Source organism: Macaca thibetana, chromosome 6, assembly GCF_024542745.1.
Source record: "Macaca thibetana thibetana isolate TM-01 chromosome 6, ASM2454274v1, whole genome shotgun sequence".
Classification (NCBI taxonomy): domain Eukaryota; kingdom Metazoa; phylum Chordata; class Mammalia; order Primates; family Cercopithecidae; genus Macaca; species Macaca thibetana.
The window spans coordinates 106,764,438-106,791,932 of record NC_065583.1 but is presented as its reverse complement, the minus strand read 5'-3'; the positions used below and the strand labels follow the sequence as shown (position 1 = coordinate 106,791,932).

Below are 27,495 nucleotides of genomic sequence, written 5' to 3'. Positions count from 1 at the left end.
CAAAGTGCTGGGACTACAGGCGTGAGCCGCCACGTCCGGCCAGCACCGGGCATTTTTCTTACTTTAGCCATACCGTGTTTGAGGTTGCTGTCTGGGCTCTGCTCCTATCCGAGGGCAGCCCGGAGGAAATTCTCGAGGTGGCCTGGGCAGGGCGGGCTGGGCGAGGGCGCGCCCGGGGCCTGGAGGCGGAGTCGGGGGCGGGGCGCGCCGTCATCTGACTCGGTGACTCACCCGCGGCCGCGCTTCCTCTGACCTGGCCGGGCGGAAAGTCGGATCCCGAGGCTTCAGCTCGGAAAGCAGCCGAGCGACCATGGAGCTGTGCGGGCTGGGGCTGCCCCGGCCGCCCATGCTGCTGGCGCTGCTGTTGGCGACGCTGCTGGCGGCGATGTTGGCGCTGCTGACTCAGGTGGCGCTCGTGGTGCAGGTGGCGGAGGCGACTCGGGCCCCGGGCGTCTCGGCCGCGCGGGGGCCGGCGCTGTGGCCCCTGCCGCTCTCGGTGAAGATGACCCCGAACCTGCTGCATCTTGCCCCGGAGAACTTCTACATCAGCCACAGCCCCAATTCCACGGCGGGCCCCTCCTGCACCCTGCTGGAGGAAGCGTTTCGGCGGTGAGGGCTCCCGGCCGGGAAGTGTCCTGGGGGAGGGGAGGTGGACCACCCCGGGGCGCTCTGCAGACCCTCACCACCCCACTGCGCAGACGAGGAAACGGCCCCCGGAGCGGGCAGGCGATCTGCCCAGCGCCACACGGACTGAACCCACGCTCTTGCCCCCACCCTCCTACTGCTTCTTAAGGGACACCTTGGGTGCTCAGGAACCCTAGTTTGAGAGCAGGATACTAAGTGGAAGAGGGAGTTTGCTCTGAGGCCTTGTTGGGCAAATGACATGGATGGAGGGGACACCCGGTTCCCCAGCTCCAGAGCTGGGGAGGAAAGTGACAGCTCCTTATTTGAAGGACGTTCAAAGGGATAAGTTACCTGAAGGGCTTAGACAAGCTCTCTTGAGGGACCAGGAATTCCCCAAAGCTGACTGTCATTTATAGGCCAATTTCACCCTCTTGCCTCTCCTCAAATCTCCTGGTAATAATTCAAATGGCGGAAGTCCTCAGTTTCGAGCACTGCCTAAAACTCCCCTCTCACCTAAAATCTCTTCCACATAAAATGTGAGATGTTTGCATCTAACTACGTTTCTGCAACCAGTGGTTAGACAGTATCCAACTTTGTTTCTCAACACCAATCATGTGCCTGCTCTCCCTGCTTCCTCTTTTACAGAGCCCTAGATAGCGCCTCTGTCTCCCTCACCCTTTGGCTGCGGACAGGGTGAAATTTGTCATGGGAGTCAGCCAATCACACAGTAGACAAGACAGTTTCCCCTGGGGAGATGTTTGAAGAAGCCACACACTGTCCCTTCAGTGTGAGACTTGTGTAGGTAGGACTGTCCTGAAGGCGTATCGTGCCCCGCAGAACTGTAATTTGGTGCTAACTGTACTGCCTCCTGGCATTCCCCAAGCCTGTCGCTGTGCCCAGTAGATACTATAGAGCTTAAGTGTGCTTGCAGGACACTGAACAGGTGGGGAGGAAATGCAAAACTAACTGAATAACGTGTTCTGACCCCAGATAGGACAGGTGCCTAGGCTCAAGCTGAAGAGGCCCGAGATGTTGATGGCAGAGATGGTTCATTCTCTACAATCAGAAGGCTCACGGTTTCCTTCTGTTTTGTACAACTAAATGGGTATTATCAGTCCCTATTTTAGGCACACACACTAATGAGCCTTTGGTATCCAATCTGCTAAGGCCAGAGGGGGGTTAAGATGTAGAATCAAAGTGTTTGGTTGCATTGGGATATTCAGAAAGATTGCATGGAAAGTACACGAAGGTTGTCTCAGAAGATCACGACTAGGGTTGGAAATCTTTTAAAAACAAACACCCTTATTATGTTTGCCTTGGAGTTCAGCTTGTAGAATTGGATTTTCCTTCTGTGTCATACTGCTAAGTAAAACAAGGACTTGGTAATACGCTGAACTGACGATGACAAGAAAGCATAGGTGATGTAAGTTAACAATAGGTAAATAACCAGGACTTGAATCAGCTGAGATGATTTGAAGGCAAGGCTTGGCATTTCAAGGCAGGTGCGGGTGACTGCCTGAAGAGTTTGCCTAATTCATGGCCTCTGAGTGGAGCAGCCATTAATTATGCCTGGCGTTATTAGGAAGCAGGTCATAAAATGTATTAGCCCTTACGGCTAAGACGTGAAGGCATGCATGTGAGCATTCTAGGAGCTCAGCACGGGCGGTAGCTATCTCAGAGTAAAAGCACAGTGGAGTTAGAAAGATTTGGAAATATGGGGTGTTCAGAAAGTGTGACGTGGTCAGGAACACACAACCGGGGCCCCAGATTGTTCAGAATCACATAGCCCCTGTCTCTGAAGAGCCCAAGTTGTATCACAAACCCTGCTTTGAAACAGTATGTTTTTTGCAGGCAGAGAGTTCAGCTGTTAGATGCATAGCTGCTTCTTCAGCTTCTAGGACAGCGTCCATCACATGCTAGTCACTCATTTTAAAAAATAAACAAATAGCTTCACTCCTTCATTTCCTGGAAGGCTAAACTAACCCACATACCTTTGACATACTGCTTCACAGCCCTTTGAGTTTTCTGTTAGAATTTTACTACCTAGGGTTAAGGTTCTAAGCCAGTTTCCAACTCTGATCTCGAAGCTGTTGGCAGCTTTAATTTCCTTTTTTAAAAAATTTTAAGTATGGAAAAAATATAAAATTTACCATCTTAACCTTTTGTAAGTATGTATTTCAGTGATCTTAATTTCCTTTTTAATCTGTCAAGGTTTTCTGTCAACACCTTCATCCATTCCATTCTCTCATTGGTTAACTTCCATACACTCCCAAACATGTCACAATTTTCCAACCTCCTCTTCTGCGAAAAAGCGTAAGATGTTCTTACACATAAGTAGCATATATAACCTTCTGGCTTGCCAAAATCTGTAAAATATTTAAACAATTGTCCTGAAGCTTATCTGATCTTTTTTATTTAGTGTCTTTACATTTTTATTTAATATTCTGATTTTTGGATACCAAAAACAATTGCTCTGAAGCCTATCTGATCTTTTTTATTTAATATTCCCTGGTTTTTGGATACCAACAAAAGGTACTTTTTTTTTTTTTTTTTGAGACAGAGTCTCACTCTGTCACCCAGGCTGGAGTGCAGTGGTGTGATCTCGGCTCACTGCAACCTCTGCCTCCCAGGTTCAAGTGATTCTACTGCCTAAGCCTCCCAAGTAGCTGGGATTACAGGTGCCTGCCACCATACCCGCTGATTTTTTTGTATTTTTAGTAGAGATGGGGTTTCACTGAGTTGGCCAGGCTGGTCTTGAACTCCTGACCTCATGATCCTCCCACCTTGGCCTCCCAAAGTGCTGGGATTACAGGCGTGAGCCACCACGCCTCACCAACAAAAAGTTAATTTTAAAGGCTCTGGTGAGAAGTCTGGACCTTCTTTTGGGGGTTTATATATAAGCTAGGATACTTTTGCAGGAAGGTAACAGGAACCCTGACTCAATCTGGCTTAAACAATAAGAAAACTTATTTCACACGTTAGGATGTCCAAAAGTAGGAATGTATTTAGGTCAAGTTGACTAAGTGACTCAACAGTGTTACCAGGGATCCATATTCTTTCCATCTCTGCTCTGTCCACTTTAGTGTAGCAGCAACTGGTCCAGCTCTCACAGAGAAACAAAGTTTTCTTGTGATTTGCTCGGAAGAACTCCCCCTAACCCCCACATCCTATCACTGGGCAGAATTGGTTTTTCATTCCCAAGAGTGATGGATTACCATGATGGTTTCATTATTGGTTATTAACAGGGGCTTCATATGTCACTTCGAAGTGTGGGGAAGCTTTTGAAATTCCCATGCCTGAATCCCATTCTCATAGATTCTGATTCGGAAGGCGTGGACATTAGCATTTTCGAAAAACTTCCCAAGTGATTCTAATGTACAACTTGGGGTGAGAATCTCTAGTTGGACTTATAATGGGCAGCGTGGATTTGAGGCGTTAACTGCAATGTTACTAGCACATCCATTTTTAAAATTTGGCTAAAATCCTTTTAAAATGTGTTTACATTTATTTCTCAAACAGATATCATGGCTATATTTTTGGTTTCTACAAGTGGGATCATGAACCTGCTAAATCCCAGGCTACAGCCCAGCTTCAGCAACTTCTTGTCTCAATCACCCTGCAGTCAGAGTGTGACGCTTTCCCCAACATATCTTCAGATGAGTCTTGTAAGTACCTCTGCAATGTGAGTGTATTATAGCCCAGGTGCTCACTGACGGACTTCAGTGCCAAAAACTGGCTCCATGTTAGGAACCACTGTGAGTTCTCAACCAGTGAGTTTATGATTCCTATTTTAAAAATAACCTTTAAAGTCTGATTATAAAAGTAGTACATAGCCTTTGTGGAAAATTTGTAAGTACAGTAAGTGCAGAAGAAGAAGAAATAAATCACTCATAGTCCCAGCAGACAGAATTAATCACTGTCATTTTAGGTGTATTTTTTTTTTTCCAGAGTAAAACATATAAACATTTTACATAGACATAAATACAAACATGATAAGCATTGAGATGAAAATGGCAGTAATTCTGTACATGTGCTTCTTGTATTTTTGTTATATTTTTGTATCATGCTTTTTTGCAAAATACATTATAAACATGAATTTCACTAGTTTTCTGTGACATCATTTTCAATGGCTGAATAATGTTCTGTCACTGTATGGATAAGCTGAATTGGCTAATCTCTTTTGAACATCTAGGTAATTTCTTAACTTTTGTCTTTGAAAACATCTGTTTGTATCCATGATCTCTATTTATAATCTATAATTTTACAAAAGATAATGCAGAGCTTGGGGGAGAGGGTGGGTACAGCAGTTTCATTTGATTGACAATATAATCGACATTTAGCTGTATGATTTTGTCCTTGTTGTTACCTAAAACATTATTCTCTAGGGCTTTTCCCAAATTGTTTTAGAACAAACAAGTGGACGTGCCTTTTCTATAGGGTATACTGCCTGAGAATAATGTGGAATTGCACCAAGGCATCAAAGAAGAGCAGTATAAGGACATGTGTAATATAAGATTCGTGCAAGAGACAGCAGACAGGGGAACTGAGTGTAAAGATAGAGGCCGGGCGCTGTAGCTCACACCTGTAATCCCAGCACTTTGGGAGGTCGAGGTGAGTGGATCACTTGAGGCCAGGAGTTCAAGACCAGCCTGGCCAATATGGTGAACCGCATCTCTACTAAAAAATACAAAAAGTCAAATGTGTTGGTGCACACCTGTAATCCCAGCTACTCGGGAGGCTGAGGCAGGAGAATCACTTGAACCCAGGAGGCAGAGGTTGCAGTGAGCCGAGATCATGCCGCTGTACTCCAGCCTGGGGGACAAAGTGAGACTGTCTCAAAAAAAAAAAAAAAAAAAAAAGATAGGATGCCACAAATTTAGAGCAAAGAGCAACTCCGTTACCCCCAGACTGCCTCACAGTTAAGTACATGTCTTCATCCTGCTGGTTTAGATGAGATTTCTCAATAATACATCTCTTTGAAAAACAGCTTGCTTTCTCTTCAATTCTGTAGCTCTTCTTAGAAAAGAAATAGGAAAATTCACTAACGTCAGGTATCATTTCAGTTGATACTCAGCACTGACACCACGTGAAGTAGGATTTGCAACCTGAATTGAGATGAAAATGGTCATTACATTGCCAAGGAATCTTTGCTGTCCTTTGGCAATACAGATAACAGATTGTAAATTCCACAAAATGAAGTTTCGAGACTGGAGAGTCATAGCTTATCTTTCAGTCAGTTCTACAAACCCTCTTTATTCTGAAAGGGAAGTTTCTTGAGACAAGGTGATTGTGAAATTTTTGGCTGAAGAATAAACTAGTTTTTAGTCTTTAAACTAGTTGATGATGATGATAAAAGTAACATTCTTATGAATGGAAATAAGATATCAAACATCCAGAGTGGGAGGACATGTTGGAGGAGGTGACAATGTTAAAGCACCACTATTTATTAAAAATAAAAATATGCATGCCCTGAGAAGTGGACTAGTTTTTACTGCAGATAAATGGACACATAAATCAAGGATGTTTGATTCTGTTTCCCTGTAATGTGAAGAATTGTCAACAAAACTCAATATCCATCAATAGAGGAATGGCTGAATGCATCTTGTCAATCTTTACTCAATAGTATGATCACAACAGTTAAGAATAAAGAAGCAGTATTACAGAGAACACACATGGAGAACTGCCAAGTTAAACTGCTGAGCTGAACAAAGGAAGCTGTATAATTATGTGTAGGGGTGGACCCCATTTATATATCAACACACACGTAAAGCAATACTATTCTCCTTCCATGTATATCTATGTCAAGCCTAAGAAAGGCCCGATAAGTATTTCCTCTGAGGAAGGTAGAAGGAGTTGGGTGAGTATCTCAAAGGAGATTTTAGCCTTATCTATAATGTATTGTTTTTAAACAGAATATATAGATACGTTATTTGTATATTCACCCTCCAAAACAAATGTATTTATGGTGCAAAAAGATACAGAATGGGCTAACTGAAAAGTCAGTGATATCATTCCTTTCACACTTCAGGGAAGTAATCATTGTTAACACTAATAACTTGGTTGTGAAGTAAAAATGGAAATTCTGTAGCTATGTGTTCATATATTTAGAAAACCAAATTTCTAATTGTTATATGTATTTTCCACTGAGTTGAATTAGTCCTTTTTAATATCAGCCAGTTGTCAGCTATTAGAAAATAATTGGTATTAAGTATATGTAATATATTAATGTTTTTGAGGTGACTGTCTATTTCTGAAAGATCTCAAAACTAGAATGTGGCAAAAAAAAAAGTTTTTAAACAGTAACCAATGGAGCAGTGAGCTCTAGGTAGCTGATTAAGAATTTGATACAGGTGGGGTGAAGTGGCTGACACCTGTAATCCCAATACTTTGGGAGGCTGGGGCCGGTAGATGGCTTGAGCCCAGGAGTTCAAGACCAGCCTGGCAACATGGCAAAACCTCGTCTCTACAAGAAAAAAGAAAAATTAGGCATGGTGACACATGCCTACAGTCCCAGCTACTTGGGAGGTCGAGGCTGCAGTGAACCGTGATCATGCCACTCCACACCTGCCTGGGCAGCACAGTGAGACTGTCTCAACAACAACCCAAGAATTTGCTATAAATGTAGAGGAAACATAATTAGACTATGCTCATAAATAGCAATATAGTTCTTAGCCTGGCACTGGCTGACTCATCTAATGGAATGTGGTTATCTAATGGAAAAGGCTATCTTGTCAGAAGACTGTCACCTGAGATGCTCGCACTATTGATAGAGCACTTTTGCCTACCTGCAGCTAACTATTCTGTGAGCACCTGAATGGTGGTGGTGGTAGTAGAAGGTGATAAACCAGCATAGAGGACACAGTATTAAATCATTAACCTCCAGCCCTTAAGCATCTTTGCTGTGGCAAAGTCCACAGCTGTTACACCCTTTAGCTTTCAATCTCTTTACCATCTGTGGGTTTACTATGTCTGGTTGATTCCACTCCAGACCTCTCTAAAAGACTAAGTGACCATTGGGCCAACCTTAGAATGTGTTTCAAAGATTGAAAGATTAGCCTCTCACCAGAAGCAGCTAACTGGAGTCCCATTCTGGATGATGTGAACTTTTAATTGAGTGGGACAAAGCTAAACTAAGCTAAAGGGATTTGGAGAGTAAGTCTTAAGGCAGGTTTGGATGATACTGAGGGAAGGTGGGTGCAGGGCAAGTAGAAAATTCTGAAGGCAAAAGAGTGGAGATAACTCTCTGGCCTCAAAGGGAATAGATTTGAGTGACACCTAGGACGTTACCAAGGATTAGTAGGAACTGAGGAATTTTTGCATTTTCAACTAAACTCTTAGCTTAACTAAGACCCTACTCTGTTGAGAAGTTGGAGAGACTAACTCTCTTGGGAAGATGAAGAAACATGGAGATGACACCCAAATTCCGGTCTTGAGTGACTCAAGTGACTGGATGGTGGTGCTGTGACTCACTGAAATGAGGAACACAGAAGACCAGCAGGTTGAGGTGTGCGGAGGAGGGAGGCAAGAGTTCTGTTGCGGCATGTGGAGTTGAAGGAATCCACAGGACATCCAAATGGAGATGTACAGGAGGCAGTTAGAGAAACAGGTCATGTGCTTGGGAGAAAATAATAGTCCAGAAATATCAGTGACATGTTTAGGAAACTTATTGTGTGTCATTGAGGGATTAACAAAAGTATGTGTGTGATTTTAAATCCCCAATACAGATACTCTACTTGTGAAAGAACCAGTGGCTGTCCTTAAGGCCAACAGAGTTTGGGGAGCATTACGAGGTAAGTTCCGTGCAGTTTCACCGTTACTTTCCAGTAAAGGAAAATTTTCAGTTGGTGCTTTGTGAGATCAAGCACAGCAAACCTTTGCTGCCTTGGATCCTTTACAGAATGCTTGGTTATGTAGTTCCAAAATTATTTCCATTGAACATATACTTCGTAAAGCATGGGAGAGGTTGGCACAGTGGCTCACACCACTTTGAGTCAGCACTTTGAGAGGCTGAGGTGGGTGATGATTGCCTGAGCTCAGGAGTCTGAGACCAGCTTGGGCAACATGGCGCAACTGCATCACTACAAAATACACAAATTAGCCGGGCATAGTGGTGTGGACCTGTAGTCCCAGCTACTCTGAACGCTGAGGTGGGAGGATTGCTTGAGCCCAGGACGTTGAGGCTGCAGTGAGCCTAGATCACACCACTGCATTCCAGCCTGGGCAACAGAGCAAGACCCCTGTCTCAAAAAAATACAAGTAAATAAATATAGCATGGAAGAAAAGTCATTTGACCTCTCAAAAACTATTTGAAGGTTATTACATTCCTACAGTGCTGTAATTCACTGATGCTCTTGGGACTGTAATGTTTATAGCACTACACATGGCCCCAACCTGTTCTGATGAGGGAATTTTGTTTCAGCTATCGCTTCTGTTGACTTCAGAAGCAAGCATCTCTCTTCCCTAATTTCAAGTTCCTGTGGATTTAGAAGCATAACTAAGTTTGTATAAGGAGCAGTATAAAAAGGCAAATGTGCTATTGAGTTGGTTAGAGGCAGTGGGCAGGGAGTAACTTGAAAAGCTTTTCCTGAGAATTTCAGGGTCTGAACTTCAAAGTTTGACATCAGGACATTTGCTGTTCAAAAGTTTCTTTTACCTTTCTAGGCAGATAAGATACTGTACTGACTTCCAAATAGAGTTTTTAGAAAGGGAATTTTAAAAAATATGAACTAACCAAATTTATAGTCATTAAAATAAAGGCTTGGGGCCGTAGTCATTCACACCTGTAATCCCACCACTTTGGGAGGTCCAGGCAGGCAGATCACTTGAGGTCAGGAGTTCGAGACCAGACTAGAGATGGTGAAACCCCATCTCTACTAAAAATACAAAAAAAAATTAGCCCAGCATAGTGGCGCGTGACCGTAATCCCAACCATGTGGGAGGGTGAGGCAGGAGAATTGCTTGAACCAGGGAGAGGGAGCTTGCAGTGAGCTGAGCTGGCACCACTGCATTCCAGCCTGGGCGACAGAGCGAGACTCCGTCTCAAAAAAAAAACAAAATAAATAAACATTTGGAATTTGACTCAGAGTGTTACCTAAAATAATCATTGTTATGCTATATATTTTTATACCATAAGAAGATTATAATTTTATTCAAAATAGAATATGAAAATATCTAGAGATTTATCACAAATGTAATTTTATTTATGTATAATGTTAGTGATTTTAAGCTTTTTAAGTTTTTTTTAGTCCGATCTGCCTGTCTTGTCTGCGTCTGCTAAGGAGAAGAGACACTTACTGATGTTTGTTCTGATCCATACCAAAATAAAGAACTCTAGCAAGGCTGGGCACGGTGGCTCACGCCTCTAGTCCCAACAGTTTTGGAGGCCGAGGTGGGTGGATCACTTGAGGTCAGGAGTTGGAGACCAGCCTAGTGAACACAGTGAAACTCCATCTCTACTAAAAATACAAAAATTAGCCAGGCGTGATGGTGCATGCTTGTAGTCCTAGCTACTTAGGAGGCTGGGGCAGGAGAAGTACTTGAACCCGGGAGGCGGAGGTTGCAATAAGCTGAGATCACGCCGCTGCACTCTGTCCTGGGTGACAGAGCGAGACTGCATCTCAAAAAAAAAAAAACAAAACAACAACAACAAAAAACCAGTCTTGCGAGTATGCGCAGTGGCTAGATTTCTAGTCCAAGAAGTCCGTATTTTCTGTTTACCATCAGACTTTCAGAGTAGTGTACTCTAAACTGATCATTATTGAATGTAGTGTCACTTAACAGAAACTTTCAAAGTTATTCTTCCCAGCATGAACCTGTACTTGACGAGGTTGGGGAGAGAGGAAGGCATAGGAAAGATGACTGTACTGTTCTTAGGATATAAATTCCCTGGCTATATAGCTGTCAGCTAGAATGAGGAATCTGAATCAAGTCAAGGCCATTTAGAAGAATTAGCCTGTCAACTGGTATATTCAGGGAATAATCCACTTGAGTAAAAAATGTTCAGAAGTTAGTCTTTGCAGCTATAAGTAAAACGCTGTATATTGTAAATTGGCCTTTATTTATAGTTTCATCGTTTTTCCAGCCATTTTTCCCTGTTACATTTAGGTACCTTCTAAAAGTGACTATATTTGATTATAAAAATTCTCTCATAATGCTATAAATTTATTAAGAAACTGGTATTTTATTAAATTACTATTCTTCTTTTGTGTATATTGAAACAAACCCCAGGGTATGGGTACAATGAAGTAAAGCACTTTTATTAGATGAGTAGAGAAGTGCAATGGATTTTTTTTTTTAATTTGGCTTTGATTTTAGAAATTATGGTAGAGGCTGTAGGTGTAGGTATAACAATATATTTTAGAGGATACAGGTATAACACTATATTTAATTATATTTGCCTTACCTGGTTATGAGTCTGGTTGAATAATATAGCTTTTATCATCTCAATTTGTTTATAAATTAATGCAATAAATTTTACTTTCCTCAGGTTTAGAGACCTTTAGCCAGTTAGTTTATCAAGATTCTTGTGGGACTGTAAGTATGATTATTATGTTACTAAAAATTGTTAAACAAATTACTAATAGAAAAAAATGTAACCTGTTTAGCTGTTGTTTCCTGAAGGTTTCTTTCCCCCAGATATTTATCTTAACTGGTAAATGTAAATTTCATACTTTTTATTGTTCTAAATTAATATTTTATGAAATGCTTGTATAAGTAGCTGTAGTCTTCACTGAGTTCAAGACAACAGAAAATTCTAAAACTAAACCAAAATTTTGTTTTGTCTTATAGTTCACCATCAATGAATCCACCATTATTGATTCTCCAAGGTTTCCTCACAGAGGAATTTTGATTGATACATCCAGACACTATCTGCCAGTTAAGATTATTCTTAAAACTCTGGTAAGTAAGTACTTCATTCTAATCCATCGTCTATTCTGAAGGTGTCTCCTTTGTGTTGTAACTTTACGTTGGTTACTATTGGTAGGTTGGAACGGGGGAATTTGTATAAGCACCGGACATTCTTTCCTTAGTCCCTAGTGTATTTCCTCAGCTGTGATGTGGAGGTCCCCTTGAGAGTCACCCTCCTGTTTTCAGTGCGAGAGCCACGTATAACATGTATTTAGCCAAGACTGTAAAGAGAAAGTTTAAACACTGCCCATTGGCCCTTTACATATACTCCTTTTTGTCAAATCATGTGTCTAGACTTTTGGTTAGGAATACATGGCCACCCAGGTGCGGTGGCTCACACTTGTAATCCCAGCACTTTGGGAGGCCGAGGCAGGTGGATCACCTGAGGTCAGGAGTTCAAGACCAGCCTGGCCAACGTGGCAAAACCCCGTCTCTACTAAAAATACAAAAATTAGGCGTGGTAGTGTGTGCCTGTAATCCCAGCTACAAGGGAGGCTGAGACAGGAGAATTGCTTGAGCCCTCCCAGGGTGGAGGCTGCAGTGAGCCGAGATCGCACCACTGCGCTCCAGCCTGAGCAACAGAGCAAGACTCCATCTCAAAAAAAAAAAAAAAGAAAGAAAACATGGCCACCATACTTCTAGTTAGTGCCCTTTAAATTTTGTGACCTCCTCTTACTTTTTTTGTAAGTGCCATTAGAAAGGAGTCCAGGTGCTGCTTTATACCTAGGGAACTATTCCAAAGGAATACGGAACCTCCAGGGTGGTATGGGTTAGGAAGAAGGTTGACAATAACTGTTTTCTCCTATGGGCTTTTTTTTATTGGTTAATCCCCACCATCACCTGCCAATTTGTAGGGGTGGGGAGGTTTCCTCCCATGTTTTTTTGCACCTTCACCTGATCATTTATGATGACACTATGCTATATGCTATTTTAAAATTGTTATTTTTTTTTAGTTGAAGTCCCAGTCTCTCGTCAGGTTGGAGGGCAGTGGTGCGATCTTGGCTCACCGCAACCTCCGCCTCCCAGATTCAAGCAATTCTCCTGCCTCGGCCTCCCAAGTAGTTAAGATTACCGGTGTGTTGCCACCACACCCCGCTAATTTTTGTGTTTTCAGTAGAGATGGGGTTTCACCATGTTGGCCAGGATGGTCTCGATCTCTTGACCTTGTGATCCGCCTGCCTCACCCTCCCAAAGTGCTGGGATTACAGGCATGAGCCACCACGCCCGGCCTAAAAATTATTTTTACATTCACATTATACTCTGCAATTTTTCTCCAAAAGACACTCTTGTCACTTTTAAGAAATAAATGCTTAGTGTAAAAAGTTTAAACAATATAAATATGCAAAAATAGGCAGGCATCCCATAATTTCATTTGCCAAAAAAACATACATTTTTATGTCCTACTTATCTCATTTTAGACTTAAAAAATGAATATATTAGGCAGGGTGCAGTGGCTCACGCCTGTAATCTCAGCACTTTGGGAGGTGGAGGCAGGAGGATCATTTGAGGTCAGGAGTTCGAGACCAGCCTGACCACCATGGTGAAACCTGTCTCTACTAAAAATACAAAAAATTAGCCAGGCGTGGTGGTGCACACCTGTAATTCCAGCTACTTGGGAGGCTGAGGCACAAAAATCACTTGAACCTGGGAGAGGGAGGTTGGAGTGAGCCAAGATTACACCACTGCACTCCAGCCTGGGTGACAGAACGAGACTCCATCTCAAAACAAACAAAATGAATATATTAACATATACAATGTGACTTTTTAAAAAACTTAAATTAGACCATACTTTTGCTACCCCTCACACCTCCCCCCCACTTTTTTTTTGTGAGACGGAGTCTTGCTCTGTTACCCAGGCTGAAGTGCAGTGGCACAATCTTGGCTCACTGCAACCTCCGCCTCCCGAGTTCAAGTGATTCTCTTACCTCTGCCTCCCAAGTAGCTGGGATTACAGGCACCCGCCACCACACCTGGCTAATTTTTGTGTTTTTAGTAGAGATGGGATTTCATCATGTTGGTCAGGCTGATCTTGAACTCCTGACTTCAAGTGATCTGCCTGCCTTGGCCTTGCAAAGTGATGGGATTACAGATGTGAGCCACTGCACCTGGCCTTTGCCACCCTTTTAACAGTTGAATATTTCACTTTTTTTAACTAGTCTCATGCTGATGGACATCTAAGTTAATTTATTATCAATGCTACTGCAGAGTTTTTACACATACATATTTGTACACTTGTCAAGATTATTTCTTGAGGATAAATTCTTAGAAGTGGATTTCCAGGCTTAAGATGTATATATTTTAATTTTTGGTACATTTTAACTTTTGGTATATACTGTCAGGCTGCCTTCTAGACAGGTCGGTCATAGCCACATATGCTTGGCCAACAGTGTGGTACATCTTTGCCACGTTTGTTGCTGATCTAATGATAAAATATATCTCCTTGTTTTAATGTGCACTTCCTTGCTTTTTAGTGAATATAAGCCTTTTTTTTTTTTTTTTTTTACATATTAGTTATTTGTATATTTTATATTATAAACTGTAAGTTTCTTTTTCTTTTTTCTTTTTTTTTTTTTTTGAGACAGTCTTGCTCTGTGACCCAGACTGGAGTGCAGTGGCCCGATCTTGGCTCACTGTAATCTGCCTCCTGGGTTCAAATGATTCTCGAACCTCAGCCTCCTGAGTAACTGGGATTACAGGCATGCACCACCACCGGCTAATTTTTTGTATTTTTAGTAGAGACAGGGTTTCGCCATGTTGCCCAGGCTGGTCTCAAACTCCTGAGCTCAGGCAGTCTGCCCACCTTGGCCTCTCGAAGTGCTAGGATTACAGGCATGAGCCACTGTCCCCAGCTGTATGTTTGTTTTCTGTGTTTACTTTGTCATCTTTGAAGATAAGATTCAGTTATGCCTTTTTGGCAGGAATAAAGCAGAAAGGATGCTGTGTTCTTCTCAGTGCATATCAGGTGACACCATGTCTTATTTATTTCATATCTGGTATTGTTCACTTATAACTTGACTAAGATGTCATCTGCCAGGTTTTTCCACTGTGATGTCAATTAAAAGCGTTTCATACTTAACAAGTAATTAAGTATCTTGTGGGAAGAGATCTTGAGACCGTGTAAAATCCCATTCTTCAGCCAGCATTCACTCACTAGTTTTAGCATCCACAGATAGTTCTTGCCTAAATCAGTTATTACTAAGGTAGCTACCCAGTGGTGATGTTTCTAATTCCATCATTCCTTCTATCATTTATTACTTGGCATTTAAGTGTAAGGTAGAGCAATCCCTTCTCTTTTATTTAATTATTCATTATTTTTATCAGTGTTGACTCATGGGTTACTATGTTATTCAGGATTGTAATCTGTTACTTTCCCTATTTTTTGTTTGTTTGTTTGTTTGTTTTTTGTTTTTCTGAGATGGAGTTTTGCTCTTGTTGCCCAGGCTAGAGTGCAATGGCGCGGGCTCAGCTCACTGCAACCTCTGCCTCCCAGGTTCAAGTGATTCTCCTGCCTCAGCCTCCTGAGTAGCTGGGGTTACAGGCATCCACCACCACGCCCCGCTAATTTTTGTATTTGTAGTAGAGACGGGGTTTCACCATGTTGGCCAGGCTGGTCTCGAGCTCCTGACTTCAGGTGATCCACCTGCCTTGGCCCCCCAAAGTGCTGGAATTACGGGCGTGAGCCACCGTGCCCGGCCACTTTCCCTGTTTAATAGTCAAATTATCTCAGCTTTGGTCACTGGAAGTCCTTCAAGTTGCCTCTTATATCGCTTGCAGTTTCCCTTTAATCTTGGAGCACTTTCTTTCTTTTTGGCACATGATGTTCCAGGCCTGTCTTCCCTGTCCCAGTCTTTTCTGTGTCCTCAGACTTTTCTTCAGGGAACCCTTTTAGTGGTGAACAACATTTTGAAACCAGTATCTAGGCTCTAGGTGTGCTCATTGCTACTAGGGTGTCACTGTAGACCCTCTGAGCAGAGACAGCTAGAAAACGTGTGTACCTATGTATGTATACATTTATATGAACATACACACATCTTTCCCAATTTTTTATCTGTTTATATCAGGAGTTGGCAAACTGTAACCCAAAGGTCAAATCCAGTTCACTATCTATTTTCACAAACATGGGATTTTGGTCTTGCTGTCACCCCCAGGCTGGAGTGCAGAGGTATGAGCTCAGCTTACTGCAGTCTCAACCTCCCAGGCTCAAGCAATCCTCCCACCTCAGCCTCCAGAATGGGTGGGACTACGGGCATGTGTCACGATGCCCGCCTAATTTCTTAAAAATGTTTTAGTAGAGATGAGGTCTCACTATGTCATGCAGGCTGGTCTCAAACTCCTGGGTCCAAGCAATCTTCCTGCCTCAGCCTCCCAAAGTACTGGGATTACAGGTGTGAGCCACCATGTCTGGCCTCACAAATAAAGTTTACAGGAATATAGCCACATACATTTGTTTACATATTGTCTCACTCTACAATTGCAGAATGGAGTAGGTGTAACAAACTCTCTGGCTTGCAAAGCCAAAATATTTACTGTCTAGCCCTTTATGTAAAATGTTTGCCAACCCTTAGTCTATGTTAAAAACCATGAGTTTGTATTAATAAGCTCAATTCCAATTAACACCTCTATTTCTAGCACCCTTCTCTGAGAGTGAAGATCCTCCTTTAATCCTCAATATATTTATCTGCACAATCCCCTTTTATGTAAAAGATTTCCTAACTCCATCAGCCAAATCCCTTCAGCCTTGATGAAGAGGGAGTCTTTAAGTTTTGATGATCTTGTTGGACAAATCTTCTCCCTTATTATTTTTCATCTTTTAAAAGTAGTGTTTATGTTTTATATAAATATTATATTGGTTATTCCTCTAGAGTATACATAAAATTAATAACTCAATTCACCCAAAAATTTCTCTGGGAGAATTGTATTGAGTTTGCAATGAAATTCTTAGTTGGGACTCCAATTTCAGAACTGTGGGAATTATAAGTCCTGGTACTTAAATGAATGCCCCATTTTCCCTTTGCTCTATTCCCAAACACAGTGGCAGCCAAGAACCATTTTGCATTCTTGGCAGTCCCCTACATACTTGGAATTTATAAGCTTGCTCTCCTCCCATAGAGCAAAGTTACAACTCACAGTCTAGAATAAATACATCTCCAGAGGCTTTTTGTATACTGACGTGTCATGTGAAGTATGTATGATGAAGAATTTCTATTTCTTCTCATTCTTTCTTCGCTGAAAAATAAATTTTAGCCAAATCCCAGCACTTTGGATGGCTTGAGCCCAGGAGTTCTAGACCAGCCTGGGCAACATGGCAAAACCCTGTTTCTACAAAAAATACAAAAATTACCTGGGCATGGTGGTGGGCGCCTGTAGTCCCAGCTACTCAAGAGGCTGAAGTGGGAGGATCACTTGAGACTGGGAGGTAAAGGCTGCAGTGAGCCAAGATCGTGCCACTGTACTCCAGCCTGGATAACAGAGTGAGACCCTGTCTCAAAAAAAAAAAAAAAAAAAAAAAATTATTTTTAAAGGAAGCAGACATATTGGAAGCAATCCAAATGTAGATAGGTAATATGGGTTGTATATGATACCTGCAGTATATAATTTTTAAATATGTTTGCTTGCAGGATGCCATGGCTTTTAATAAGTTTAATGTTCTTCACTGGCACATAGTCGATGACCAGTCTTTCCCATATCAGAGCATCGCGTTTCCTGAGTTGAGCAATAAAGTGAGTAAATTGTATTGTACTCTGTCTACAAAAACGCTGGGTATAGTTTCATTACAAGTTTGTAACTTAAATGTTTGTTCTTATGGATAGAATCAAAGTGTAAAAATCAGATGTTTATGGTTTTTAATTTTTTTTTGGGTGTGACTTAGCATTTTACATCCATAAAACTTTTTTGTTACTGTTATAACTGTTACTGTAATTGTTATTGTGAATATAAACAATCTCTGGGGAAGTATAAATCGAAATTTAACACCTTAAGGTAGAAGCCCTGAATAATTCTCAAATTCCATATGGTTAAGATAATATGTTTATCAAGTTGTCCAACAGTGTATTTGTTTTAAACATAATTGTTTGGAAATCCATAAATGACTGTTTTTCTCTGAGAAACTACATGAAGTAGGGAATTTTAGAGGTGAGAGTGTTTTCTTAGAAAATAATGGTAGTCTCAGTTAACAGTGTTCAAATTGACTGTATTACGGACCAGTGGAGCTGGGAGGGACCCTCAGTGTCCCCTAGTTTAATATCCCTGTAATACAAAGAAGGTACCTGACATTCAGAGAAGTGATGCGCCTTGTCTAAAGTTGTGGTTAGGATGGGACAGAGCCAGGACTCTAAATTCTGTCCTCTGGCCATAATTCCAAAATGTTCTCCAATGTTATGTATGTAGACTAAAATGTGCTAACAGCACTTATGTTTTTGTTTCCTTTTGTTTTACTTTTTATTATGGCAAATTTCAAACATATACAGATATAGAATAGTTTAATGAATTCCCATGTTCTGATCACACAGGTTCAAACATGAATACATGGTCAATCTTGTATCACTTAAACTCCTGCAGACAAACCCTGCCCCATCCTGTTGTTTTGAATAAAATCCATCATCATATCTCACTGTCAAAAGGCCCGTTCTTTAAGAAAAAATAACCATAATACATGATTGCAGCTAAAAAATTAACAGTAATCTAGACAGCCAATCAGTGTTCACATTTCTCCAAGTGTCTTTTCCTCTTATTTAAAAAATTATTTTAAAAAATTTGCAGTGGGATACAAATAAGCTCCATAATTGTGGTGAGTTAATATGTCTAGTAATTCTCTTTTGATCGATGGGTCCCCTCTTCCCACCTTTTTCTCCTGTAATTTGTTGTTGAAGAAACTGAGTCGTGTGTCCTACAGTTTCCCACAGTCTGGGTTTTGCTGATAGCACCCCATAGTGTCAATTAACATGTCCCTGTGTTTACTATAAACTGGTAGTTAAATCTAGTCTTGATAGAAATTTGATATGCGGTGCTGGGAGACAAGACTACTTTTCTGCCATTGAGCACTTATAGCCCATAGTTTGAGAAATGTGCTAAGGAACAGCTTTGATAGAACTTTAGTTACAATATTGAGTTCTAATTTTTCAAGTGACCTATAAAGGGACTGAGGTAATCATTAAAAACCAAGTCACTTATTACAGAGTCTATATGGGAATTTTTCAAGCTGATAGTAATTCAAGCTGATAGTCCTTTGCAGGACAATAGCTATGCTTTGTAATAAGGTGTACATTTTGACTCTAAAATTGACAAGAGCAGTGTTTTCAGAAGTCTCACTTTGGAGACATTTGTTTTGTTGTATGCCTACATGGAAGTTGAAACAGCATGATAGTAGACACTCTTGAAACAGGAGGCACTGATGGAGACAGATATTTCTACCAGTAAATCTGGGATTAGCTCAAAGTATACTGAGAATTTATTGCTAAAATATGGTAAACAAATGATTTGACAAAAGCCCCAAAACGGCTATCATCCTTTGAGTATGTGTGACTTAGTAGAAATTTTCTTTCTGAAATTTCCTACTCCTGAAACTATGGCCCTATATTATTTTTAAATGAGTCCTCTAATATCACATTAAACTAGTATGTGAAAAAATTCGCTGTCAGATATCAAATGCAAGCACAATTGTTATAGTGAAAAAATTCATAGTGAAAAAATTCGCTGTCAGATATCAAATGCAAGCACAATTTTTAATTTCCAGGATCAAATCTACATTGTACATTTTAACTTGAATAAATATGACTTTTACAGGGAAGCTATTCTTTGTCTCATGTTTATACACCAAATGATGTCCGCATGGTGATTGAATATGCCAGATTACGAGGAATTCGAGTCCTGCCAGAATTTGATACCCCTGGGCATACACTATCTTGGGGAAAAGGTAAGGAGTTGTGTTTTATTTTATCTTATTTTTTATTTTTTGAGATGAAGTCTTGCTCTGTCACCCAGGCTGGAGTGCAGTGGTACAATCTTGGCTCACTGCAACCTCCACCTCCCAGGATCAAGCAATTTTCCTGCCTCAGCCTCCTGAGTACCTGGACTACAGGCATGCGCCACCATGCCCAGCTAATTTTTGTTTTTGTTTTGTTTTTTGAGACGGAGTCTCGCTCCGTTGCCCAGGCTGGAGTGCAGTGGCGTGATCTTGGCTCACCGCAACCTCTGCCTCCCAGGTTCAAGCGATTCTCCTGCCTCAGCCTCCTGAGTAGCTGGGACTACAGGTGCCCGCCACCACGCTAATTTTTTGTATTTTTAGTAGAGACCATTTTAGCCAGGATGGTCTTGATCTCCTGACTTCATGATCGGCTCGCCTCGGCCTACCAAAGTGTTGGGATTATAGGCGTAAGCCACTGCGCCTGGCCAGGAGTTGTATTTTATAAGTTGCAAAAGTAAATATTTGAGGTACTGCATTTATTTTATGACCTAGTGTTTGCTCATTTTGTTCTTAATTGTGATTGGTCTATCAGTAACGCTATTGACAGATACAATTCAGTAACTACTATGTGTCTACTGTGAGCAAATCATTGTGATTAGGTATGGCCTAAAGTATAAAAAAGGGAATAAAAGAAAACAAAAAGTGATTACAAAAGGTAGAACATAAGTGAATTCAAGAAATGGTTTCATAGATGAGGTAACACTTAAAATGCTTTTGAGTGATCACAGAATATATTCACGTTTCTGGTAGAGGAAATGGCATAAGGAAAGGCGTGCAAAAAGTGTAAGATATGCTTGACAGGTATGTAGCTGGAGTAGAGTATAGCAGAGTAGGAGGCATTATAGGGTGATGATTAGAACTTTGGCTTTGGAGCCAGACAGCTTGGGTTTGAATCTTGCTTCTGCCATTATAAACTAGGTGACGTTGGGCAAGTTACAATATCTCATCTTCAGTTTCTCCATCTCTAAAATGAGAATTAGTAGTAGCTATCATGTAATTTTTTTGAGAATTAAATAATGTAAAGCACATAGCACAGTACCAACATTTATAATTGCTCAATATTATTAGAGTAGACATGGGGAATAGTGAGAGGTAAATCTGGAAGAGTACATTAGAGGGTCTTTGGTGAGGAATGTGAACTTCATCAGGACACACTGGAAACCAGTGAACATTTCTGAGCAGAGGAGTAACATGATGGGAACCACACTTTTGGAAAACCTTTGGGAAAGTGACAGATTGGAGTTCTGGACCAGGAGGGCGATAGTGGGAATGGAAAATAATGGACAGAACTGAGAGACATTCTGGAACTATCCATGGAACTTGGCAACTGATGCACTCCAGGAGAGAGAAGAGGTATATACTCTAGGATGATGATGGTACCCTTGCTAGAATACGAAAATCAGAAGCTAGAGAAAGGGAGCTTAGGGACTGCAGATGTTGTGTTTTGTTAGCTTGTATTTGAAGTACAGTTAGGATTTCCAGTTGTATCCAGCATGGAATTTGAAATATGAATTGAAGCTCAAGAAAAAGGGTTGAGGCAAACTGAAGATTTAGGAGTTAACATTTGACATAGATAAAATCTCAGATATAATGGGAAACAAAGAGGCAAAGAGAACAGGATTCAGGAAACATTTCCTTCTTATTTGGAAGAAATTACTAGCTCTTAGTAAACATGCTCATCTTTTGTGTATATAATCTTGTAGCTTCAATAAAATGACATAATAAAATCATGTGGAAAACCAGATCTTTATAATGAGTTCACTTCTTTTAAAAAGAATCTTAATAATAATTTCTTCTAGGTCAGAAAGACCTCCTGACTCCGTGTTACAGTAGACAAAACAAGTTGGACTCTTTTGGACCTATAAACCCTACTCTGAATACAACATACAGCTTCCTTACTACATTTTTCAAAGAAATTAGTGAGGTGTTTCCAGATCAATTCATTCATTTGGGAGGAGATGAAGTGGAATTTAAATGTTGGTAAGATGATTCCTTAAAACCTCTTAAAAAAAAAAAAAAAAAAAGAGGCTGGGTGCGGTGGCTCACGCCTGTAATCCCAGCACTTTGGGAAGCCGAGGTGGGAGGATCATGAGGTCAGGAGTTCAAGACCAGCCTGGCCAACACAGTGAAACCCAGTCTCTACTAAAAATACAAAAATTAGCTGGGCTTGGTGGCAGGTACCTGTAATCCCAGCTACTCAGGAGGCTGAGGCAGGAGAATATCTCGAACCCGGGAGGAAGATATTGCAGTGAGCTGAGATCATGCCACTATACTCCAGACTGGGTGACAGAATGAGACTCCATCTCAAAAAAAAAAAAAAAAAAGAATAAAAAACCTGTTGCATTGAAGTAGCTGTAGAGGGCTCCACACCGTAAGGAAGACTTAAGAGTAACATGCCTGCTTGTAAGGGTTTAAATTGGGCAACATGACTCCTGAGATGGTAGATTTTTGTAGAATGTACATTTGGGTGGTATGGCAAAGTAAAGCTTAAGGAAAAACAAGATGCAGAAGAAAATGGAGATTCAAAAAAAGACTACTGTGAAATGAGAACAACTTTAGTGAAAGAGGGCAATCGATGATTAAATAGGAAAGATTTTTCAAATAAAAATTCTCTCTGCAAATAGCTTTAAATGGAGGAGAAAGGTGGTAAGGTAAAGAAAGCCATTTTTAAAGGAAGTCAGCTTCTTGAAAAAACTGTTTGCAATGGATAATTAAGATAACTTGTAATTAAGTTTTTAGGCTTCTTTTTACTACCTACAAACTTTAATAGTTTTAAGTCTGCACAACTGATATTAAGGATATATACTGCTTTAAATAATAAAGTGAGCATATCAAACTTCTAATGAAATTTTAATCACTTTTTGCTGTAGGGAATCAAATCCAAAAATTCAAGATTTCATGAAGCAAAAGGGCTTTGGCAAAGATTTTAAAAAACTAGAATCTTTCTACATTCAAAAGTAAGTTGTTTGAAAGCCTGTTTTTATTAATGCTTTTTGTAAAAGTTTATTTAGTAATGTGCTTTATTTTTACATTTTCTCTACATCCTTTGCCTAAGTGTAGATGTGAAAAATCACTAAAGCAGTACCTACTGCTTGTTTTAAATAAGTAACATGGTGACTCCAAGTATTTTCCAATACCTGTTGAAATATAGGAAGGCAGTCATCTGTTCTAAAAATTCAGCTTGGGCTGGGCATGGTGACTCACGCCTGTAATCCCAGCACTTTGGGGGGCCAAGGCAGGCAGATCACTGGAGGCCAGGAGTGTGAGACCAGCCTGGCCAACATGGTGAAACCCCATCTCTACTAAAAATACAAAAATCAGCCAGGCGTGGTGGTGGGTGCCTGTAATCCCAGCTACTTGGGAGGCTGAGAGAGAATCTCCTGGGAGGCGGAGGTTGCAGTGAGCCAAGATCACACCACTGCACTCTATACTCCAGCCTGGGCAACAGAGTGAGACTCTGTTTCAATCAATCAATCAATCAATAAAACTCAGCTTGAAGCCCTGGCTACCCTGTGAAGTCTTCACTACCATCCAGCCCCTGGAATTCATTCCATTTTGTCAATTCCAGGAGCATTTATTTTACTATATAGCTGTGCTACCCAGTATAGTAGCCATAGCCACAGGTGTCTGTCCATATGTAAATTAATTAAAATTAATGAAAGTTAAAAATTCAGCTACTCAGTTGCATTAGCCACATGTCAAGTGTTCAGTAGCCAGCTGAGGCTAGTGACTGCCATACTGAGAAGTGCATATATATACATTTCCATCCCAGGAAGTTTTACTAGACCATGCTGCTCTCTACAGGGATTGGCAAACTTTTTCTGTAAAGGGCCAGAGAGTAAAGATTTTAGGCTTCATGGGCCACGTACAATTTTCTTTTAACTTAAAAAAAAAAAAACTCAAATTTTAAAACTTAAAAAAAAAAATGCTTTACAAATATAAAAACCATTCTTAGCCCATAAGACATACAAAAACAGCCTGCAAGCTGTAGTTGCCAACCCTTATGCCGTACCATTTATTTGGCAAGCCCAGGTTCCAGCCTTTGCCTGTTCAGCTTTTTGTGTGATGCATTTAAATTTTATTTATCTGCAAAGCACCTGGCATTGTCTAAATATCTGTAAATATTTGTGGACTGATTGTCAGCAACTTTTAAATGTAATTTATGTGATATGACAGGCTAGATCATGGTCCCTATCATTTTAAGACAGCCATAAAATTTTAAGAGATTGCTGCTTATACAATTTCCTGAGTTGCCTACCAACTCAATTTGAGGCCACTTCTTAGGGGTATGTTTAACTCATTCATTCAGCAAATAATTACTAAACCCCCAAACTACGTTAGGTTCTATATCATGTGCTAAAAAGGGGGAACTACTTGTGACACTTCCCAACTTTAGCTGCTTCTGCTATAAAGCTGTATTATACAGAAAGGCACCTCTCAAAATGCAAGAAATCCTTGATAGAAAAATACATGTTTTAAACATATTGTTAAGCTTGTGATCTAAAATAACTATAATATTTTTGTAATACTAGGGTTTTGGATATTATTGCAACCATAAACAAGGGATCCATTGTCTGGCAGGAGGTTTTTGATGATAAAGTGAAGGTGAGCATTGTGAAGACTGCATCTGATCAATGTAAGAGAATTATTTTTCTTGGGGCAACTGGGAATTTGCAAGTCTAACTACTAGTATTACCTTTCCAGTGTGGTTATAACGTGACCACTTTGGACCTCATAGTTCCAAGGTAAGTTTGGTAGAAATGAGACTAAAATGCAAGTCTCAGCCTTAGTTAACTGAACCTAAGTGGTATCCATATATAAGCAAAAGTTAAATATCCAAACTTAAGGTTGATGAAACTTTTCATTTTAAGTCCCTAAAATGAGTATCACATGGCACTAACTCTGAAGGGGAAAAAGGAAGTGCAGATTTTTTTTAAGGATCTTAGAAAATTATGTTCCTAGTAATAATGCCTTAAACTTTCAATTTCATCTACTATGTTCTACGCCTAATAATATGTATTGCAATTTGTAACGTTAATAGCTTGCGCCGGGCACAATAGTTGAAGTATGGAAAGACAACGCGTATCCTGAGGAACTCAGCAAAGTCACAGCATCTGGCTTCCCCGTAATCCTTTCTGCTCCTTGGTACTTAGATTTGATTAGTTATGGACAAGATTGGAGGAAATACTATAAAGTGGAACCTCTTGATTTTGGTGGTAAGTGAAGCAGTTGGTCCAAGTGTTGTGAGTTACTGTGAAGCTGATGGTAAGTGAAGCAACCATTGTTACCTTTGTTTTATGAGTTTTCTTCCCTAACCTCCCACCCCAGAAATCCTTACCTAGATATCACCTACCACCTACCTATCTTTTATGTTTGATCCTTGATTTTATGTACTTTTTTTTAAGCTCAGTATCATTTTAAACTCTCAAGAAACCATATAGTTGCCTAAATTCAAGAACTTCGAAAGTCTTATAGATCCCCCTAGATTTTATCTCCATTTTCAATGATGACTCCTCACTCTCTACATTCTAAAGCTATTTGATTGCATTAACCTTATATGCCCTCTTCTGAACTGCTTCTCCAATGTAAGACACCTAACCAAAGCTACAGTTTTAGTTCAGTGGATTTCAGGCTGTGTTGTCTTACGATTCTGAGGAGTAGAATCTTTGGTGGATGGGACATCTGAAGGGTGGAGCTTCAGGCTTTCAGATCCCCTTCCTAAAGAACACTCTACTTTGTCCAATTTTGTACATCAACCTTTAGTACAAAATCCTTGAAAAAGGATTTTGGTATTTAAAAACGTTTCAGAACCATAGGTCTTATTAATTGGTAATTTTATATGCAATGAATTTTATGAGGATCAAAAAGTGTTAATTACTGATTTTTAAAAAGCATTAAGTGGCTGGGTGCAGTGGCTTACGCCTGTAATCCCAGCACTTTGGGAGGCTAAGGCAGGTGGATCATGAGGCCAGGAGTTCAAGACCAGCCTGGCCAAGATGGTGAAACTCCATCTCTACTAAAAATACAAAAATTAGCCGGGCGTTGGGGTGGGTACCTGTAATCCCTGCTACTCGGGAGGCGGAGGCAGAGAATTGCTTGAACCCAGGAGGTTGCAGTGAGCCAAGATTGCGCCACCACACTCCAGCCTGGGTGACCAAGCGAGACTCCATCTCAAAAAAAAAAAAAAAATTAAGTATTCAATTTTTGTTTTAAATGCCAAGAGGTAGAAATGAAAGGCAGGAATGGTCACAGTCCACTAAAAAACTAGTATTCCAACTTATGTTCCCTGGCACACTACTAAATAGATAACCAGGGATTTGAAAAATGGTTTCCGGTGTCCAGATAAGTTTGCATACAACCAAAATAAAACTGTTTAATACTGGCCCACTACGTTAATCTATGGGGCTAACACACACTGTGAACCATGGGTCAGGGCTGGGAATAAAGTTTGCAACCATTATTTTTTGGGAGGGGGAAGACGGGCCACCTTTTTTGTGCCACAACCATTAACATCTCCCAAGGTCTTGCTGACCACAGGAGAGAAATGTTGCCCTAGGATAAAGACAGAGGAAACAAATCTTGATGAAGAAATTAATATTGCCTCTGTGCACAAGCTTTGAGCTTCTGAACTTATATCAATTCAGTGATTTTAATTTAGGTACTCGGGAACAGAAACAACTTTTCATTGGTGGAGAAGCTTGTCTATGGGGAGAATATGTGGATGCAACTAACCTCACTCCGAGATTATGGTATGGGATTTACATGATAACATTTGAGTTAAGAATTAAGGTGCCTTAGCTTTCCTTTTCCATCTAAACACAAAAGTACTAAACATAAACTGCTTGGGGGGATGTGTGGTTTAAATTTTAGGCCTCGGGCAAGTGCTGTTGGTGAGAGACTCTGGAGCTCCAAAGATGTCAGAGATATGAATGGCGCCTATGACAGACTGACAAGGCACCGCTGCAGGATGGTCGAGTAAGAAATATTTGTTTCTCAAGCTAGGATACTATTAAGTCCAGTGTGATTTTTAGCCTTCCTATTCAGTGTTAGCTAGTTTCTTTTGCTATAAATAGAAATGTGTGTTACCTAAGAAATAATAATTAGAAGAAACCAGGAATTATTTTTTGTAGGTAATAATACCTGTAAAGAAGATATACTCAGACTTACAACTGTTTTATAGATACAAAAAATTTTGGTGTAACTTCGAACTCCATCTTGAGTTGCTTTAATTTTCTTCCCTTATTTTCAGTAATGCTGTGATTTAGTGATTCTAATGTAAATTTCTAAGATGACATAAACGATACCTAAAATATCTTTATTCATGTTATCTATCTACAGACGTGGAATAGCTGCACAACCTCTTTATGCTGGATATTGTAACCATGAGAACGTGTAAAAATGAAAGGGAAAAAAGCACAGCAATCTGTACTACAGTCAACTTTATTTTGAAATCATGTAAATCAACAAGATATTAAGACTTTTTTGAATAAAATATTTTTATTGATTGGACCTTTGACCCTCTTATTTCTTATTACATATAGAGGCCTGGCATCTTTCTTGAGATAAGCTTAAAGACACAAAAGAAACACAACTTCGTGATAGCACTCTTCCGAAGAGTTGAGTGTTTGCTACTAATAGTAATAACTTCATAGATGAACAGCATGATTCAGGTACAGTGGCTTTAAACATCAAAGCATATTTCTCATTAAATTAAGACGGGTGGCTCCAGCGCCACTATCAAAGCTTAAGTTATATCTTTTATCTAGTTCTCTGAATGTACTGAAACAGTACTTTATTTGTGCAATAAAAATTGTTCTTACTGAAAATGAAGTAGCTAGGTGCTCCTGAATTTCTCTCAAAAACTAAAACATTTAGGTCAAACCACTTCTCCGGTTGAGCAGTGTATTTTGATCTTGAGAATTCATGGCTTGATAAGTAGATAGTTCTAAGGCAAAAGTAGCTGAGCCTGATGTTAGCGTTCGAAGCACAGTTGAATAACC

General features: G+C 40.3%; 2 protein-coding genes across 4 annotated transcripts in view; one reads left to right on the top strand and one right to left on the bottom strand.

Annotated features, from left to right (window-relative positions):
- The first annotated feature begins 206 nt into the window (after window positions 1–206).
- Window positions 207–27,002, top strand: HEXB (hexosaminidase subunit beta). Its single transcript, XM_050793514.1, has 14 exons — window positions 207–609; window positions 4,144–4,289; window positions 8,349–8,414; window positions 11,111–11,157; window positions 11,413–11,523; window positions 17,151–17,252; window positions 19,315–19,444; window positions 21,295–21,475; window positions 22,366–22,452; window positions 24,028–24,100; window positions 24,537–24,711; window positions 26,154–26,244; window positions 26,366–26,470; window positions 26,834–27,002. Exons 1-14 carry the CDS (start codon window positions 311–313, stop codon window positions 26,889–26,891), a joined length of 1,671 nt encoding a protein of 556 aa, XP_050649471.1. The 5' UTR covers window positions 207–310; the 3' UTR covers window positions 26,892–27,002.
- Window positions 26,974–27,495, bottom strand: part of GFM2 (GTP dependent ribosome recycling factor mitochondrial 2) — a 47,838-nt gene continuing 47,316 nt past the window's right edge. For all 3 annotated transcript variants that reach the window (XM_050793502.1, XM_050793504.1, XM_050793503.1), the window contains one exon: window positions 26,974–27,495. In XM_050793502.1, coding sequence (XP_050649459.1) covers window positions 27,367–27,495 — 129 coding nt within the window. In that variant the 3' untranslated portion in view covers window positions 26,974–27,366.

Excerpts from the sequence above, each read along its gene's own strand:
- HEXB (XM_050793514.1), top strand. The coding sequence starts at position 311 with ATGGAGCTGTGCGGGCTGGGGCTGCCCCGGCCGCCCATGCTGCTGGCG. Across the intron at positions 26,245-26,365 it reads AACCTCACTCCGAGATTATG|GCCTCGGGCAAGTGCTGTTG; the intron begins GTATGGGATTTA and ends TTTAAATTTTAG. Across the intron at positions 26,471-26,833 it reads CACCGCTGCAGGATGGTCGA|ACGTGGAATAGCTGCACAAC; the intron begins GTAAGAAATATT and ends ATCTATCTACAG.